Below are 15,760 nucleotides of genomic sequence, written 5' to 3' on the forward strand. Positions count from 1 at the left end.
CAGAGACCCCTTGGGCAGAAGTTCTACTTTGAAGTGAGTAGGTGTTTAGGACTTCTGTTATTTTATCCCTTTTGTTTTTATCTGTTGTTGGTGTAAATAATTAGTTTTTTCATCTATTTTTTGTATGCACTGTGACAATTTTTTTGCTCATAATAAATATTCCTTCATTAAGTTCTGCCTTTGTCTGGTTAAGAACCACGTTACCTGAAAAGACTAATTAGAATTTTGCAATTGCTTAGATATTGTGCTAAGTTGTATTTTGTGGGGTTATATTATTGATTTACCTGGGCGACCAAGGCACCCCATTTATAAATTGTCTTGGTGGTGGCAGCGTTAAATTAGTAATAGTTATATAATTATGTTTAAGTGTGGGTGGTGTTAAGGGTGATTTTGTCATTATTTCCAGTCTATTGCAGACAAATAGTGAACTTTAACCATTTCACCACCACAAGTACGTCACGCACACTCTTGAAGTAGGATGCGTTCGTGACAAATTGGTGGCAGCGGTGGAATCCTGATTCTCCGACTTATAGCGTCAGTAATGGTTATAAATCTATGTTGCTATAAGCCACTGTTAGAATTGAGAATGGACTCAGGGTGCTCTAAACACCATGCACTTTGCAGTAATTGTGCTTAAACGGACTCTTTATGCAATGCTAAATGTAAACCAAACCTGTGTATGAACAGGGTTTGAAGTGAATTGGTTCATGCATAACACAAATGACCAAAGTAAACATTGTGAAGAAAAAAAAAGTATTTTGTGCATGCAAAATCCTTGTAGTTTATAATCAATCCCTTAGGTGGCAGTGATAAGCTCTAAGTGCATAGATAATGGATGGAGGGAATTGCTGCCCTCTAGTGCTTCATTGTATATTGCCAAATTATAAGAACAGTAAATTCCCTGTACAGATATGTAATTTAATGTGATTTTTTTTACCTATATTTTTACAACTAAATCAGTGGCTCTTAATCCTTTTTGGCAGGGAGTCATGTTATATTAAAGGTATTACTTTGGTGAACCATTTTTACATTCTAAAACTATTAGTACAGGACGTCCTACTTATTTTACATTTGTACCTTCTAATAATGCTGTTATTAAATTCCCTAAGGGAACCTCCGCACCTCTAGTTTTTGTTAAACAAAATAATAAAATCTAACTCTGTCATAACTAACAGTTTCCAGTTTCATATCCAAAAGAAACATTAATACTTACCCACAGATGAATAATTAAGTCTAATGTTTATTATATTTAGAATAGGACAAGCACAATCTTCTAATCAAGCCTAAACATGATTGGCGTAACTTAACCATATGGGAAGGGATTGTGATGTCCACTATATTGGGTCACAAGTAAGAAGTGTGACATATAGAAAAATGGTAACAAATTCATAGATGCAATTATTATTTCTTTGGCAAGTACATAAGAGGAGAAAGAACCAAATATTTATTTTTGGAATGATGCTGGTCTGGAACACAAGGGGGTGGTCACTTATAGTTACTATAGGTATGCCTTTTATCCATCTCTGGGCCAGGCTTGGTAAGCCACAAGGTATATATCTAATGATGCTGAAATGTGTATTGCACTTGCTTGGGGCCAAAATGTTGAGTGAGTCACCATCTTCCTTGCCAGAGACCCCCTTGGCAGAAGTTTTACTTTGAAAACCTGAGTAAGTGATTAGGACTTCTGTTATTTTATCCCTTTTGTTTTTATCTGTTGTTGGTGTAAATAAATTGTTTATCATCTATTTTTTGTATGCACTGTGACTATTTTTTGCTCATAATAAATATTCCTTTGTATTTGGTGGCTTCTTATTATTAAGTTACCTGGTGGACCAAGGCACCCCATTTACAAATTGTCTTGATAGTGGCAGCGTTAAAATAGTAAAATTATTATTATTATGGTTAATTAAGTGTGGGTGGTGTTAAGAGGGATTTTTATCATTATTTCTGGTCTAGTGCAGACAAATAGTTAACTTTAACCCTTTCACCACCACAACTACGTCACATACACTCTTGAAGTAGGGTGAGTTTGTGACACTAATCGCTCTAAAACCTGTTAAAAAGGTTTCTTACCTTACATGGAATCCAGCACAGGGCGACGCACCAGGCGACGCACCCGGCGATGACTACTGCACCCCCTGCTGATGTCACTGGGTCTGTGCATGGTCCAATCACAGGCAATTGCAGGCTGTAAGTACACTTCAGATCAGCAAGGTGAGGTTGGTGGGAGCGAGTGTGAAGATAGTGCCCACAGTGAAAGAGGGTGGGAGGGAAGAGCAGCCGTGGGTCCAGTAGGGAGCTTGTGTAATCTTCGTGGTTTTCCCGCACAGCTTCCGCTGTTTAGTGATGCTGGAGCCGGAATAACGTCATAACCCAACTTCTGGGATCATTGTTGGGCATGTGAGCAAGCAGTGATGGAAGATCATGAAGATTACAGCCTCCTCTACGCATCCATTCATCCCCAGAGACTGCATTTGAGCAGAGAAGGCACCTGCCGTCCAGGTACGCTGGGCCCTACTCTGCCTTAGCGCGCAGGCAGTACGCCCTGACATACACGTACGGTACGTACCACTGGTTGAGAAACAAGGCCCTGTAGCACTTTAGCAAGATAAGATAAGTACTGTAATGTCTCTGTAGGCTTATATGCTAAACACACCAATTCCATTGGTCTCCGATGCAGTGATTGCAACGCATTCACTGTGTGCTCTCAGTGTTTCTCTGAGAAGCATCAGATTGGACTTGCACCATTGCTAAGGATGGCTTCACAGGAGACACAATTTTTTTTCTTTAACCCCTTAAGGACACATGACATGTGTGACATGTCATTATTCCCATTTATTCCAGAAGTTTGGTCCTTAAGGGGTTAATGACAAAATGTGGGGATCCATAATCTAGGTACATCTAGTAATTCAGATGCATATCTAATTTAGTATTTCTATATATAATTATTATTATTCAATATAAAAGCTGGAACTGAAGACCATTGATTCTTTAAAAATTATATTTTACGTGGCATCTAGTGGGAATAAAAACTATTTACATGGTTTATTCACCAAACCCCGAATTTAAAAAAAAAAAAAATTGAAAACCGAAAATGGCAATTTATGGATTAAAAAAACCGAACTGGAAAAATACCTAAATTTGTTTATTTTAGTTTAAATTGCGTCATTTGTATTTTAGGCTGTTACTTTGGTGAATACACACCACATACATGGGCAGCAGTGGCAGTGGCTGAGCTCCTAGCTGCACACAGCTAGCCTGCAGCCTGTGAACTACCAGCACCGTCTCCTTGATACGCATGCGCAGCACGGGCTCTGCCCTCTGACCATCTGATGTCACTGGCAACATGGCTGCGCTCAGTGTGGAAGCGGCATGTCGAGCTGCGGCATTAAGCAGGGCACTCCGGGGAGCGTGGCGTGTCCCTCGGCTGTCAGTAAGGAAGGTGAGGCCATGTCTGCTTTATGGCTAACGTGACTATAGCAGTGCTGTGGGTCTAAGTGGGAACCATGTCATATTGGTGACCTCTAAGGGCAGGTTTCATCAGAGCTCCATACAGAGAGCGTCTAGCAATGCTTCAGGGGCTGCATGCCATACACATACAGAGGGGCTCTTTACCCGGAGACCGGTTTGAAAACGTCTTCCTTGAAATTAATAGCAGGATGGAAAGTGAAGACAATCTGTGTTATGTCTCATGTGTTTGGATCTCTTTTACTGATGTCCCATGCTGGATCCCTGGAGACATTACAGGCTGGGATGGCCGGTGAATTGAGTTTAGTGATGGTGGCTCTGTGTATACTTATTTTTATTGGCTGCAACGTTGTGGCATTTTATTAGTTTTAATTGTAACTGCTGTCAGGATGATTTTGGGAGTGGTAAATTTGTCTCTCAGTGCTTATAGTATTCTGTTTCACTTGTGCTTAATTATTTGTTTATGCACAATAATTATAATGTGGTTTTCTTGGGAGTAAACAGAGCCCATGGTCAGCTATAATGGTGTTCAGCTTTGTTTACTGCTGCCATGGTTGGTAATGAATGTCACTGTCTTCTAGGGATTAGGGAAGACCAGGGGTAGGGAGGCAAGTTAAAGTGACTATTTCTTCAATCAGATCAAGGGTTTGCTGTTGGGGCCAGTACATTGAAACCTGGGATCCTGAATCTATAATTGGGGATCTTTGGTTTAGGGGTGAGTGTTGATGCAATTAGTTATTTTGTAAGTTACTGCTTAGCTGTCATCATTTGTGTTTAAACCTTTTGTATAAATGATTTAGTATTATACCATTATAAATACAAAGCTAATAATAAAATAATTGTAAGGTGAACTGTCTCCAGTTTAATAGGTTAATCTAAGGCTTGACAAATTTGCTTTCAATCAACGAGCCAGGTTTTTTTAAAAACTAACAAAGCTTTTCAACAACAAAAATACATTTCTTAAAGTGGCCAGAACTACTACAACATGCACAGTAGCCTCCCAATGCTTTCCTGCTGGAAACCCTGGATTGACTGAGATAATCAAGATTGATTAAATCAGCCATGGATGCAAGGCTAGACCGGCACAGCATGGGGAAAAAGGTGAGTACAGAAACACTATAGCAGTAGGAATACAGATTTGTATTCCTAATGCTATAGTGTTTCTTTAACTAAAGTGTTTAAAAAAAAAATATCTAAAAATAAAAAAACTTAAACTGCAGTGGTTTGCCCTTTTACATGGGTGCCCACCAGACACCAAGATATCTCTGGGTGATTTGCATCTGGATTCTACAGAGCTGCAGATGCCAATCCACTGATCATTCGCTGGCTGAGGGGTGTGATGCTAAAGTGCTATCCCAAAAAGTGGAAACTCCTACACAAGCAGCGTAGCTTAATGTCCCTATAGAAAGATAGTGGGAGTTAATTTCCCCAGTTGCCAAAAGATTCACATGCAGGCATGCCCAAGGGAGCCCACCAAGCGGCCACCAGGTGGGTAGATGAACAGGTATGTAAGACCTTCCAGAACAGTCACTCCTGGTGCCAGTATCATGTATTTGAAGGTAGTGTAGACTGGAGAAGGCTGACTTCTTGAATCCAGTGGGCTCTAGCAAGATGGGTTCCTTCAGCATGGTGTTAGGCTCTGCTACCTTCCCTGTCAAGGGAGGATGCTGGAGAAATCCCTGTAGGGGGTTGTTTACTGTTCTGTTTCCAGTTTGGCATAGAAGTTAATGCAGAGCAAGTCAAAGGTGACTAGAAAGTCCATTCGTGGTTCTGATGACCTTCCTCACTCTGTGGTCTCTGCCATTTTATGCTCCACAGCCATACCAGAAAAGTAAGATGAGAAGGGTGTACTCTTCAGACCTACCAGGTCCTGCTAATCAAGGTATGCCAAAAGGGGCGTGGGGGGAACTGGAGCTCACAAAGCTAAACTCTAGGTGGCTGGTGTGCTACTTGACATCCAGATTAGGCCTCAATCACAGGAGCTGCAGTCTGCTTTTGGAGGGGATGGAACTGTTAGAAAATAAAAATAAAAAATAGCACCAACCACTGTACAAAAGCCAGGACCTCAGTCAGAAGGCAAATATTGTTTGTAACAGTGCCAGTAGATTGCCGTGTGGACAAAATATCAGAGGAACAACTGAGTCAGTCAGGTCCGGCCCCCTAGATCATCAATTTTTATCCACCCTGGTAGGAAGTACTATTTTACCTTGACATGTTGTATATGTTACTTGTTTGCAGTAAAAAACATGACGTTGTGTTATCCTGATAGGCAATGATAATACATATGTTTTCTTTCCATGTTGTCTTGCAGTATCACAGATGCCCAGTTTCACCCTGCCAGCACAGGTTCCTGTCCCCTGGAACATATAAATTACTTATACTGACCAACGCTCGCTACCAAAGTACAGTAACTACAGCTGACAGCCAGGTGATCATATATAGCTTACTTTGATAATAGAACAACATAATTTCACTAAATCTTTTTGCTCTACTGATGTTTCTTACCCCGGATTCTGTGATACATAGTTACATAGCTGAAAAAAGAGACTTGCGTCCATCAAGTTCATCCTTCATTTGTTTTTTTGCTCTTGATCCAAAAAAAGGCAAAAAAAACACTTTGAAACTCTTCCAATTTTGCAACTAACTAGGAAAAAAAATCGTTCTTGACCCCAGAATATCAGTCAGATTTATCCTTGAATCAAGAAGTTGGTACCCTAGATTGAAAATGTCATATCCTTGAATATTCTGTTTTTGCAAGTATGCATCTAGTTGCTGTTTGAATGTCTGTATGGACCCTGATAAAACCACTTCTTCAGGCAGAGAATTCCACATCCTTATTGTTCTTACAATAAAAAAAAAACTTTTCTTTGCCTTAGACGAAATCTTCTTTCTTCCAGTCTAAACGCATGACCTCGTATCCTATGTAAAGTCCGGTTTATGAATAGATTTCCACACAATGGTTTGTATTGGCCCCGAATATATTTGTATAATGTTATTATATCCCCTCTCATGCGACATTTTTCTAAACCTAAGTGGTTTTAATTGTTAACCTTTCTTCATAGCTGATATGTTCCATTCCTTTTATTAATTTTGTAGCCCGCCTTTGTACTTTTTCTAGTGCCATAATATCCTTCTTTAGAACGGGTGCCCAAAATTGCACAGCATATTCAATATGTGGTCTTACAATTGATTTATAAAGAGGCAAAATGATATTCTCATCCCGAGAATGAATGCCCTTTTTCATGCATGACCATACTTATTGGCCTTAGTCACTGCTGATCGACATTAATATGGGACTGTCACAGTTCCTCATTCCCTTGAATAAGTTAGTGGTGAATAATACAGTAGGGTAAGTATAAAGTGCACTTACTTTGGATGTTCAGGGCAACATCATCGCATAGTGTAAGAAATGATGACCCTCTTACAAGGTTATTCTTTAAGGAATTTGTGACAAATAAGACACAAATACAAGTGTATAAATGTTTTTTATTAATATTGACTTAGGTTATTATTAGAGATTATAAAAGAAGGTTCATGTTATAAATACATTCAGTCCATAATCAATAGATACACAGAAAAAAGGCAATACTTAAACATTTAAAGGAAGCGCTTTTCCTTGCACCTTTATCTTGGGACAGTCTGTCTCGGTTTACCATCTTGCGAGTCTTCTGACCCAGAGCACTTCTGCTTGCTGCACTCTCCTCCCCAAGACTGATTATTGTAGTCCCTAAGTTGATATCCCAGAATACCTTGCAATTCTATCTTTTTGAAATATTCAAATACTTGGGTAAGGTGATAGCTTAAAGTGCAGTTGTCATAGACATAGGACATGCTCTCACTCAAGAGAAAGTAAATACACTGCCCCATACACACACACACTTTAAACACCATCTTTAAGGCAAACCTTGCAAATGCATTCCAACTGCAAGGGAGTTGGCTCTGCGCATGCTACATATACTTCAGGGATTATTTGCAAGCTGGAGGCTGGAAAGTGCCCTTTACATTAATGATACTTAGTATAACGTTACTTTTTGTATGTAGGCATTGTGTCCACATACAAGCTTCATTATTATGCTCTGGTGATATTTTTACATAGCTGTACTCCTAGAAATGCCAGCAAGGATCAGGCATCACCGGTAAACAGGGTTTATACATTTATTATGTATCTATTTCTGTACTTTTGTAAACTAAAATTGTATTGTATGTTATTTTAATAAACATGCACAATGTATACTTACTTCTGTCTTTTCTTTTTAGATCCTGGTTGCCCATGATGTGCAATCTTCTATCCCTCCTATTGCAGAAACAGTCCTGCCTTTACCCCTTCCTGATGTGCCACCTACATTCTCAGAGGCATTGGGCCAGGTGGATCAGAGTCTGTCAGAATTGGGCCTTGGTGCCAGCACTCCTGTTGGGATGGTACAAAATTTCCTGGAGTTCTTACATGTTGGTGTTGGCTTACCCTGGTGGGGGGCAATTGTCACAGGTGAGAACCAACTATTCAAATATAGACTGTGATGGTTTGCTTACTTATATAGCGCCATTTTCCAAAATGTAAGGTTAAAACGTGTTTAATTCATGATTTATTAATTCCTGTAATCTTTCTGTTTTGAAATTAATTTTCACATTTTCTATTTTACTCTCTTCAGGCACAGTGATTGCCCGTGTTCTTGTCTTTCCTCTGATGGCCAAGGGTTTGAGAGAAGCTGCAAAACTTAATAACCACATGCCACAGATCAACGCTTTCACAACTCGAATGAATGAAGCCAAACAATCAGGAAACAAGTTTGAATGTAAGGACACTGATAATCTGATGGTCTATTACTTTTATAGGAACAACATTGATCACTAGTTCCAGTAATTTGTTGAAAATCTATTAAAATTCCCCAAATTACAACTTGGATGTTTGCTAAAATAAATAGAGAGGTTAATTTGGGGAATAATCCTTAATGTGCTGATCTTTTTGGAGCAAATTGCCTGCAAAGTGACACATTTAGTTGCACAAAAATATTAACCATTAAGAACCCAGTGACTTGTCCCTATGTTTATAAAAGAGTAGTAAGCATCCCTTGCCCCACCCACTTCCTACTCTGTACCATGCGGGAGTTAATTAAGTAAAGAGCCGTATATATGTTTTTAGTGCCCTCCTATATATTCTATTGGATTTATTTTATTTATATATATATATATATATATCCAAAGGGGTTTGCACTCCAGGTAATGTCAATGTGTTTTTTTTTATGCCTGGTGCTGGTCCAGCTAAAATACAGAATGGTGACCACACTCACAGGACTTGAAAATAGTAATACTTAACTTTTTTTTGATTCATCATAAAAAGAATGGTCGACGTTTCAGTCCCACCAAGGGGCCTTTCAACGGGACAAGTGGGAAAAAAAAAAAAACTTGTTGAAACTGAAACATTGAAAGTTATTTTCATGATGAATCATTAAGTGCGGTCACCATTCTGTATTTTTTTTTTTTTATATATATATACTTTTTTATTTTATTTATTTTTTTATTGTGTGCCATTCACCTACATTGCTATTCCCTGTTCTTGCAAAAAAGAAAAATATCAATAAAACTAGAAAAAATGCATTACTAAAATCACATTTCATTGCTTTTTGAGTGTGGATTCTATTTGTATATTTTTTGTTGTACTTTTTTTTTTGTGCAAATCCTAGCAGACTGGGCTTGAATCTAGCACCTATTTACATCAAAAACATATGATGGTGCCATTTAGTATATATTGTTTTGTATATCTATTTTGTTTACATCTTAATGTTTTTCCACTGGCAGCTTGTATGAGGGGCATTTACTAATCAGAGGAATAGCCAGGAATCCGTTGCATTTCACTTTTAGGGCCTTTTAAGCTGACTCTGAATTTGAACTTTCTATATCAGTTAGGAGACCGCTTCTATCTATCTATCTCTCTATATATATATATATATATATATATATATCTCCTTGGAAACTACCTTCAAATAATTGCCATAGCAAGCTTTTTCATACTGACAACCACTAAAGGTGGACATTACCCTTCAATGTAAGCATTGCAGTTTCTAGAAACACTCTAGTGTTTTACATAACCTGGTTAAAACACTAGACAGGGACACTGCACAAAAAAAACACTTAATTGAGATGAAGTGGTCTTGGTGACTATAGTGTTCCTTCAACAAATTCCTAGTTAAGGAAATAACTTGTTACATAGCTTTTGTATTGACTCAAGACATGTCATTTTCAACATGTCCATAAACTGATGACAGAATAGTAAGCGGAAATTAATATATTTATGTATTGCATATATGGGTTGTTTTCTCATCTGTTTTGTTTCTCTCAGTCTCCAAAGCTTATTCCGATCTAACATTATATCAGAAAAAGCATGATGTCAATCCTCTCCGGGGCTTTCTGGTGCCTCTAATACAAGTACGTGTTTTTCAGAAACCTGTTCTTCATTTTTTTAACTCCAATTTCTGCTGTACTACTAAATATAAGCATACCATGTCACTACACCCATTGTACAACTCAACAGTTTTTTTTAAGCAGTTTATACACCTAATTAAAAATTTAACATTTGTTGTTTCTCTCTCAAGCAGTTAAACAGCTAAGTCTTTGTCTTTTTCAGGCACCAGTATTCATCTCATTTTTTATGGCTCTACGGCAGATGTCGTATCTTCCTGTTCCTAGCTTGCAAACCGGTGGATTGTGGTGGTTTACAGATCTGACTGCAGCCGATCCTTTCTACATCTTGCCTGTGTTTGTCACATGCACCATGTGGGCTGTTTTAGAGGTGACTCCTAAGTATACCTTTTATCCAGCCTCTCTGAGCTAGCTTAATTTATTTTTATATTGTATTATCCATGTGCTCTGTTTGCTTTTTACGTATAATAATTTACTTCTCTTTTTCGTTCTCATTTCACTAAAGCTTGTTTTAATTTTCGTAGCTGGGAGCAGAGTCTGGTGTAAATAACCCAAACCTCAGAATTATGAAGACTGTTTTCCGTGTTATGCCTCTGGTTATTTTACCACTTACCATGAACTTCCCCACTGTAAGTATCTGTGGTGTGGCCAAGTTAGTTCACTAGTATGACAAATTTGCAAGAAATGCATAACAATATACTAACATCACTGACCCCAAAAAATAGAAGGCTGTCTTTTGTTACCAGAGAACTTAATTTGTTCAAACAAAGCTCTACAAGTTCTAAACCTGGTGTAGTGAGATATTGCACCATGGTTCATTTTGAAGTTTCATAAATGTAAGAAAAATATACAGTTTCCAAGTACTGTACAACTATTTTAGATTCCTTGACTGAAACCAAGGAGAGTAATCATTGACCTAATGACTCTCACAAGATGACTGCTCACAGCCTCACTCTTCCCCACTGTGTTTAAAATCTTGGCATCCTGGTTTTATGCAAACCTAAGCCTACAAAAATAGAAAATAATTTGCAATTTTTATCATTGGACATGATTCATTTCTATTGCTTAGGAAGCAGACCTGTTATTCACAAATTATGTGGATAACAAATTCACCTTCAGATTGGTATAGAGTTAAACTGTACATTGTAATTGCAAAATCCCCAGCAAAAGTGTAAATGAAAACATGTACAGTTATACTCTTACTAATAAAATGTGTAGATTAAATTGTAGTTGTGGCATTACTAATGCTGTAGAGAATTAGAATCATCAGTTTCAGTGTGTCATGCTATCCTTGTTGGTGATATTTAGTTTTTCACTCTTCCTTCTTACAATGATGTTTGGACTTTTGTGTTGTATGCTGTTATTCACAATTTTGCAACTAAAGAAAAATAACTCAAAATAGATTTACATATCAGTCTTGATTAAGTGCCTCATATGTCTTGAATCTATATGCATTTTTTTGTAGTGAATGCTAACCCTATACCTACCTACCGTTAACCCTATTGTTCCACAAACGCTAATCCTATACCTACCCTAAACTTAACGTAAAACGTAATTATGCTTTACCTTATTTAAGCTCTCTGCCAATATCCGTTCTGAGTTTCCAAGTTCACGTTACAAAAGTAGAGGGTGGTCTGTGACCGCCATCTACTGACTGTTTTCAGTGTTGCAGAGAGATTTCCTTGTAATACTGAAATCAAGCACTTTCCCAATCAATCACACTGTGATCGTTGTTGAGCAGCTGGCAAAGCCCAGCACTGATCACAATTGGCTTTCTGTAATCCAAGAATCACCTCATCTGAGGACACTCGCTCAGCCACTTCATTGTCAAAGAATTTAAAGGGCTGGAGAGCCAGGTATCAATTGTTATTTGGGTATCCCTGGTGTGAGATTTAACCCTGCTCACACCCAAACTTTCCAGCAAGGCAGTAAAATGCCAATTACAATGGCTGTGTGTTCAGCTGCAATAGAGCTGAATGCAGCGCTCACAGGTCATCCATTAGTCGGGCCACTAAAAATTGCCCTATCTGGCAAAGTGGACTCCCAGGTATCAATTGATACCTAGGTCTCCCTGGTGTGAGCAGGGATTTAACCTTTTAATTTTAGTGTGGCAGTTGACATGTTTTTAAATGTGCACAAAATTTTGTAAGCCCTATCCTTTTAAATATGTTTAAAGGGACACTCTTAGCACCAAAACAACTTTATCTTAATTAAGTGGTTTTGCTGAAGTGCTTAATGGGTGTGAATTGTTCAGTTTAAGCTAATGTTGTTTTGGTGCTTAGAGGCTTTTGAAGCAATTAAATGCTGTCACATGTTTTGGGAGTTTGCAGTGGACATCATGATAGAGCACAGATGTGTTAAAGTAGCACTTTCATGGCCGAATCCAGTTTGTTTTTGGGTTTTTTATTCCCCCCCACTCCTGACTCCACTACATCTAATTGTCCCCCAAGTCACCCCCAAATGCCTCTAGACCCACTCTAATCTTTATTTTGTGCACAGACCCATATTAGCATAATGGAGATTGAAATCTCCCGAATACGCCTACTCGCTATGCCGTGAGTATTAGTGAAGCTGGCTGAAAGACCAATTTAAGTCCTTCAGCCTTTTGGTAGATGGCAACCTAATTCCAACGGTATTAGGAAGCTATCTACTTAGCGACTGCAAGATGCAGCTGCAGCACGGATCGGAATTTCATTCATTTGAATGAAATTTCGAGCGGATCTAAAAGTACGGAATGCCGTCTTAACATGACTAAACAAACTGTTCTCATTCTATTAGGATGCAATTCGGTAGTTTTGCCAGCATTCTGTCTAAATGACAGGACGTTCAGGAATACTGAAAGGAAGCATCGCAAGATAACGGAGGAAAGGTGAGAATTGTGGAAAAATGTCTCTGACCACAGAAAATAGAGCACACTTTGCTCTTGCACTGGTCATAGCTGGTCAGGCATAGGAAAAATACATAAGACAAAGTAGTCCTTATTGTGTCTTATGTTTTGAAGAAAACTAGATCTAGACTAGATAGGAAGGAAGAAACAGAGAACAGATCCTGAGAGAGGGAGAGAAGAGGAAGCGGTTAAAGAAGTTCGGCATGACAGTGCCATTTTAACCCCTACTGCAGTCATCTTTTAAGTCTCTTATATCTCTGTGCTGACGTCTCAATTTGCAAATGTGTTTAATGTGCATAAGGCAACTGTTTTGTGGTTTGTTTATTTTTTTTGTTTTGGTTTTGTATACAAATACATGTTGGATCTCATAGATGGGTTTCTATTTCATTTTTAAAAAAACAGTTTGAGTTGCTTGACAGGTGTATTTTTTTTTATTTTTATTTTTATTTTAAAGGTGGGCACATTCTGAATGCCAGACTTGTTCCAGGGTTCTCAGTCACCCACAAAGTTTGTTTCAGATTTTCTGATTATCCTGTTACTTCTCAATGATCTATCTAAAGTGTTCTCTATTCCTCCCAAAGGCCGTGTTCATGTATTGGGTGACATCAAATATTTTCTCTCTGGCCCAAGTTAGCTTCTTGAGAATCCCATATGTGCGAAACAAGCTACGGATACCTGAAAGGATCAAGCATGACCCATCAAGCCTTCCCCAACAGGAAGGATTCTTAAAAAGCTTGAAATCAGGTACAGGAAAATCTTCCACCACCTTTAGTAATTGTGACCTGCATAGAAATATATGTTTATGGGGCTTAAAAAGGTCAATGCCACTGCAAACCTTGAGGGTCTATGTCACATACCCCAAGGGTGAATTTCTACTGGCCAGGGATACATTCACTGGATCATGGAGAGTGGGAATTTTGAGATATGTATAAATGACATTGTCATTTGAAGAAGTAAACCCTTAAAGGAACACTCAGAAAACCAAGACCTCTACAGCATAGTAGTGGTTCTGCTGCCAGGAGTAGCCTGGCAACATTCCATTGTAAGTATTCAAACATTTTTGAACAGTAAGACTTGCCTATGGTCTGCCATAAAAACGGTCAGTTTAAACATTTATAAGCACATTACATCATTGAAAAATGCATGGTTCTTAGAACCGACTGAGATCACTCTTATTGCTTAAAGTGAGTTATAGGTGTAGGGGTTTGTTAAAAAAAAAAAAAAAAAAATAGCTGTCTCTGTAAGCCCACCATGTTTTAGGTTCCTAGTATAAATTATGTTCCTTTTGTGCAAAGCCTCAATCTTCCCTCCGTGAAGATAGCTGGTACTAAAACAGTGTGGTCACTGTTTAGTAAACCAGTCTGTGTATAAGCTAATAGTAGCCACTGTATATCTTTGGGGATAAGCTACTTATCCCACAAGTATGTGCTAGACATGAATATGTGGAGTAAGATCTATCCACACCTACCAGAATGGAGTGTCTCATCCTGGTCTGGGAGTGGTATGTTTTGAATAAACTAACTATTCAGTTTCTTGTGATTGATACTTTGTGCTGTGCATTTGTGTGAGTACAGAATGTTGTGCATCTAGTTGTTTCACGTTAATATGTGTGCTTTTTTGGTTAGAACAAAATTATATTCTGATCTGTTTCTTCTTCAGGTTGGAAGAACGCACAAGTAGCACAGCAGCTTCAAGAGAGGGAGCGCAAGATTAAAAATCATTTGGATATTGCAGCAAAAGGTAATTGGGATGTTGCATGGCAGAGGAACCTAGAAGAACAGTCAAAAGCTGGGACATATATAGATGTATTGATTTTCCATTTGTAATTAAGTATTGCAGTTATCAGGATCTTTACAGTTACAGATTCAAACATAATGTGATGTAAAATTGATGGTCATAAAACAGGCAGATCATTCATTTAGTTCCATACTTTCTCCTATAGGACCCCTCAGACCAACTTTCTCACAAAATCCTCTGCAACAACAAGAAACAGCTGTGTCTCCAAAAACAACCAAATCCAAACCTTGGCAGGATACGATTGGATAAATGAAGTCATCAGACCACCCCCTTTTTCAACCAATGTGCAGACCTGCTTCCCAAATACATTCTGCACAATTTTATGGACTTAAAGAGTGTAAATCAGTTTGAGCTTGGACCTGAGGATGGAATAAACAGTAGATTGTGTGACAGACATGTGGTTGTTCTCCGTTTACCGCCATTACAAAAACAATTAAGCAAACCCCTTTACATAGGGATTAAAATATAAATTCTGATGTATTTCTCATAGAAAAGCAGTTATTCCATACACATTTTATTTCTTTGAAATGGTTTATCAAACAAAACTTTAACTTTTACTGCAAATAACTTACACTTCTATAGTGGAAGCAACAATGATTACTTACTCATTCTTCATGCTTTTCTTCTGAATCTACTGCTGAACAGTATTCACATATAAACCTTGTGTGCTTCAAGCATGTAATATTGCAGCTCAACGGAACTGTGTTAAGATTGAAGAGATCTCAGTGAAAATAGTGGTCCAGTTACACTCGCTCACATTTATAAATGCATAAACGCAGGTCTTAATACCCCCCATGCTGATTTCACTTGCATTGTTAGTGGAACTTGATTATGTAATGGTTTTCTGAAAATATCCCAAAGGGCTTTATTCGTTTATTCACTAATGTCTGGATTATTAAACATTGTCTGTGGGGTTTTTAGTCACCAAAATCCAAGCATTGGATATACGATTTATCTTCTTGTATATGTTTTTAACCCCTTAAGGACACATGACATGTGTGACATGTCATGATTCCCTTTTATTCCATAAGTTTGGTCCTTAAGGGGTTAAAGAAGAGCTTGTGAATAAACTTGAATGTAATCTGTATTTCACCCTGTTCAGATGCAACAGAACAGGTGAAATCCAGAATTGAACAGTGCTCATTTCTGAGCAGTACACAAATGCTCATAATCCTAAAATAATGTTGGTCG

At 38.2% G+C, this 15,760-nt stretch overlaps 1 protein-coding gene across 1 annotated transcript; it reads left to right on the forward strand.

Annotated features, from left to right (window-relative positions):
• The first annotated feature begins 3,307 nt into the window (after positions 1 to 3,307).
• OXA1L (OXA1L mitochondrial inner membrane protein) lies at positions 3,308 to 15,534 on the forward strand. The gene is made up of 10 exons (XM_063457130.1): positions 3,308 to 3,442; positions 5,780 to 5,896; positions 7,726 to 7,954; positions 8,118 to 8,261; positions 9,806 to 9,891; positions 10,091 to 10,255; positions 10,410 to 10,514; positions 13,354 to 13,516; positions 14,432 to 14,512; positions 14,715 to 15,534. Exons 1-10 carry the CDS (start codon positions 3,347 to 3,349, stop codon positions 14,816 to 14,818), a joined length of 1,290 nt encoding a protein of 429 aa, XP_063313200.1. The 5' UTR covers positions 3,308 to 3,346; the 3' UTR covers positions 14,819 to 15,534.
• The last annotated feature ends 226 nt before the right edge of the window (positions 15,535 to 15,760 follow it).

Source organism: Pelobates fuscus, chromosome 5 (genome assembly GCF_036172605.1).
Source record: "Pelobates fuscus isolate aPelFus1 chromosome 5, aPelFus1.pri, whole genome shotgun sequence".
Taxonomy (NCBI): Eukaryota; Metazoa; Chordata; class Amphibia; order Anura; family Pelobatidae; genus Pelobates; species Pelobates fuscus.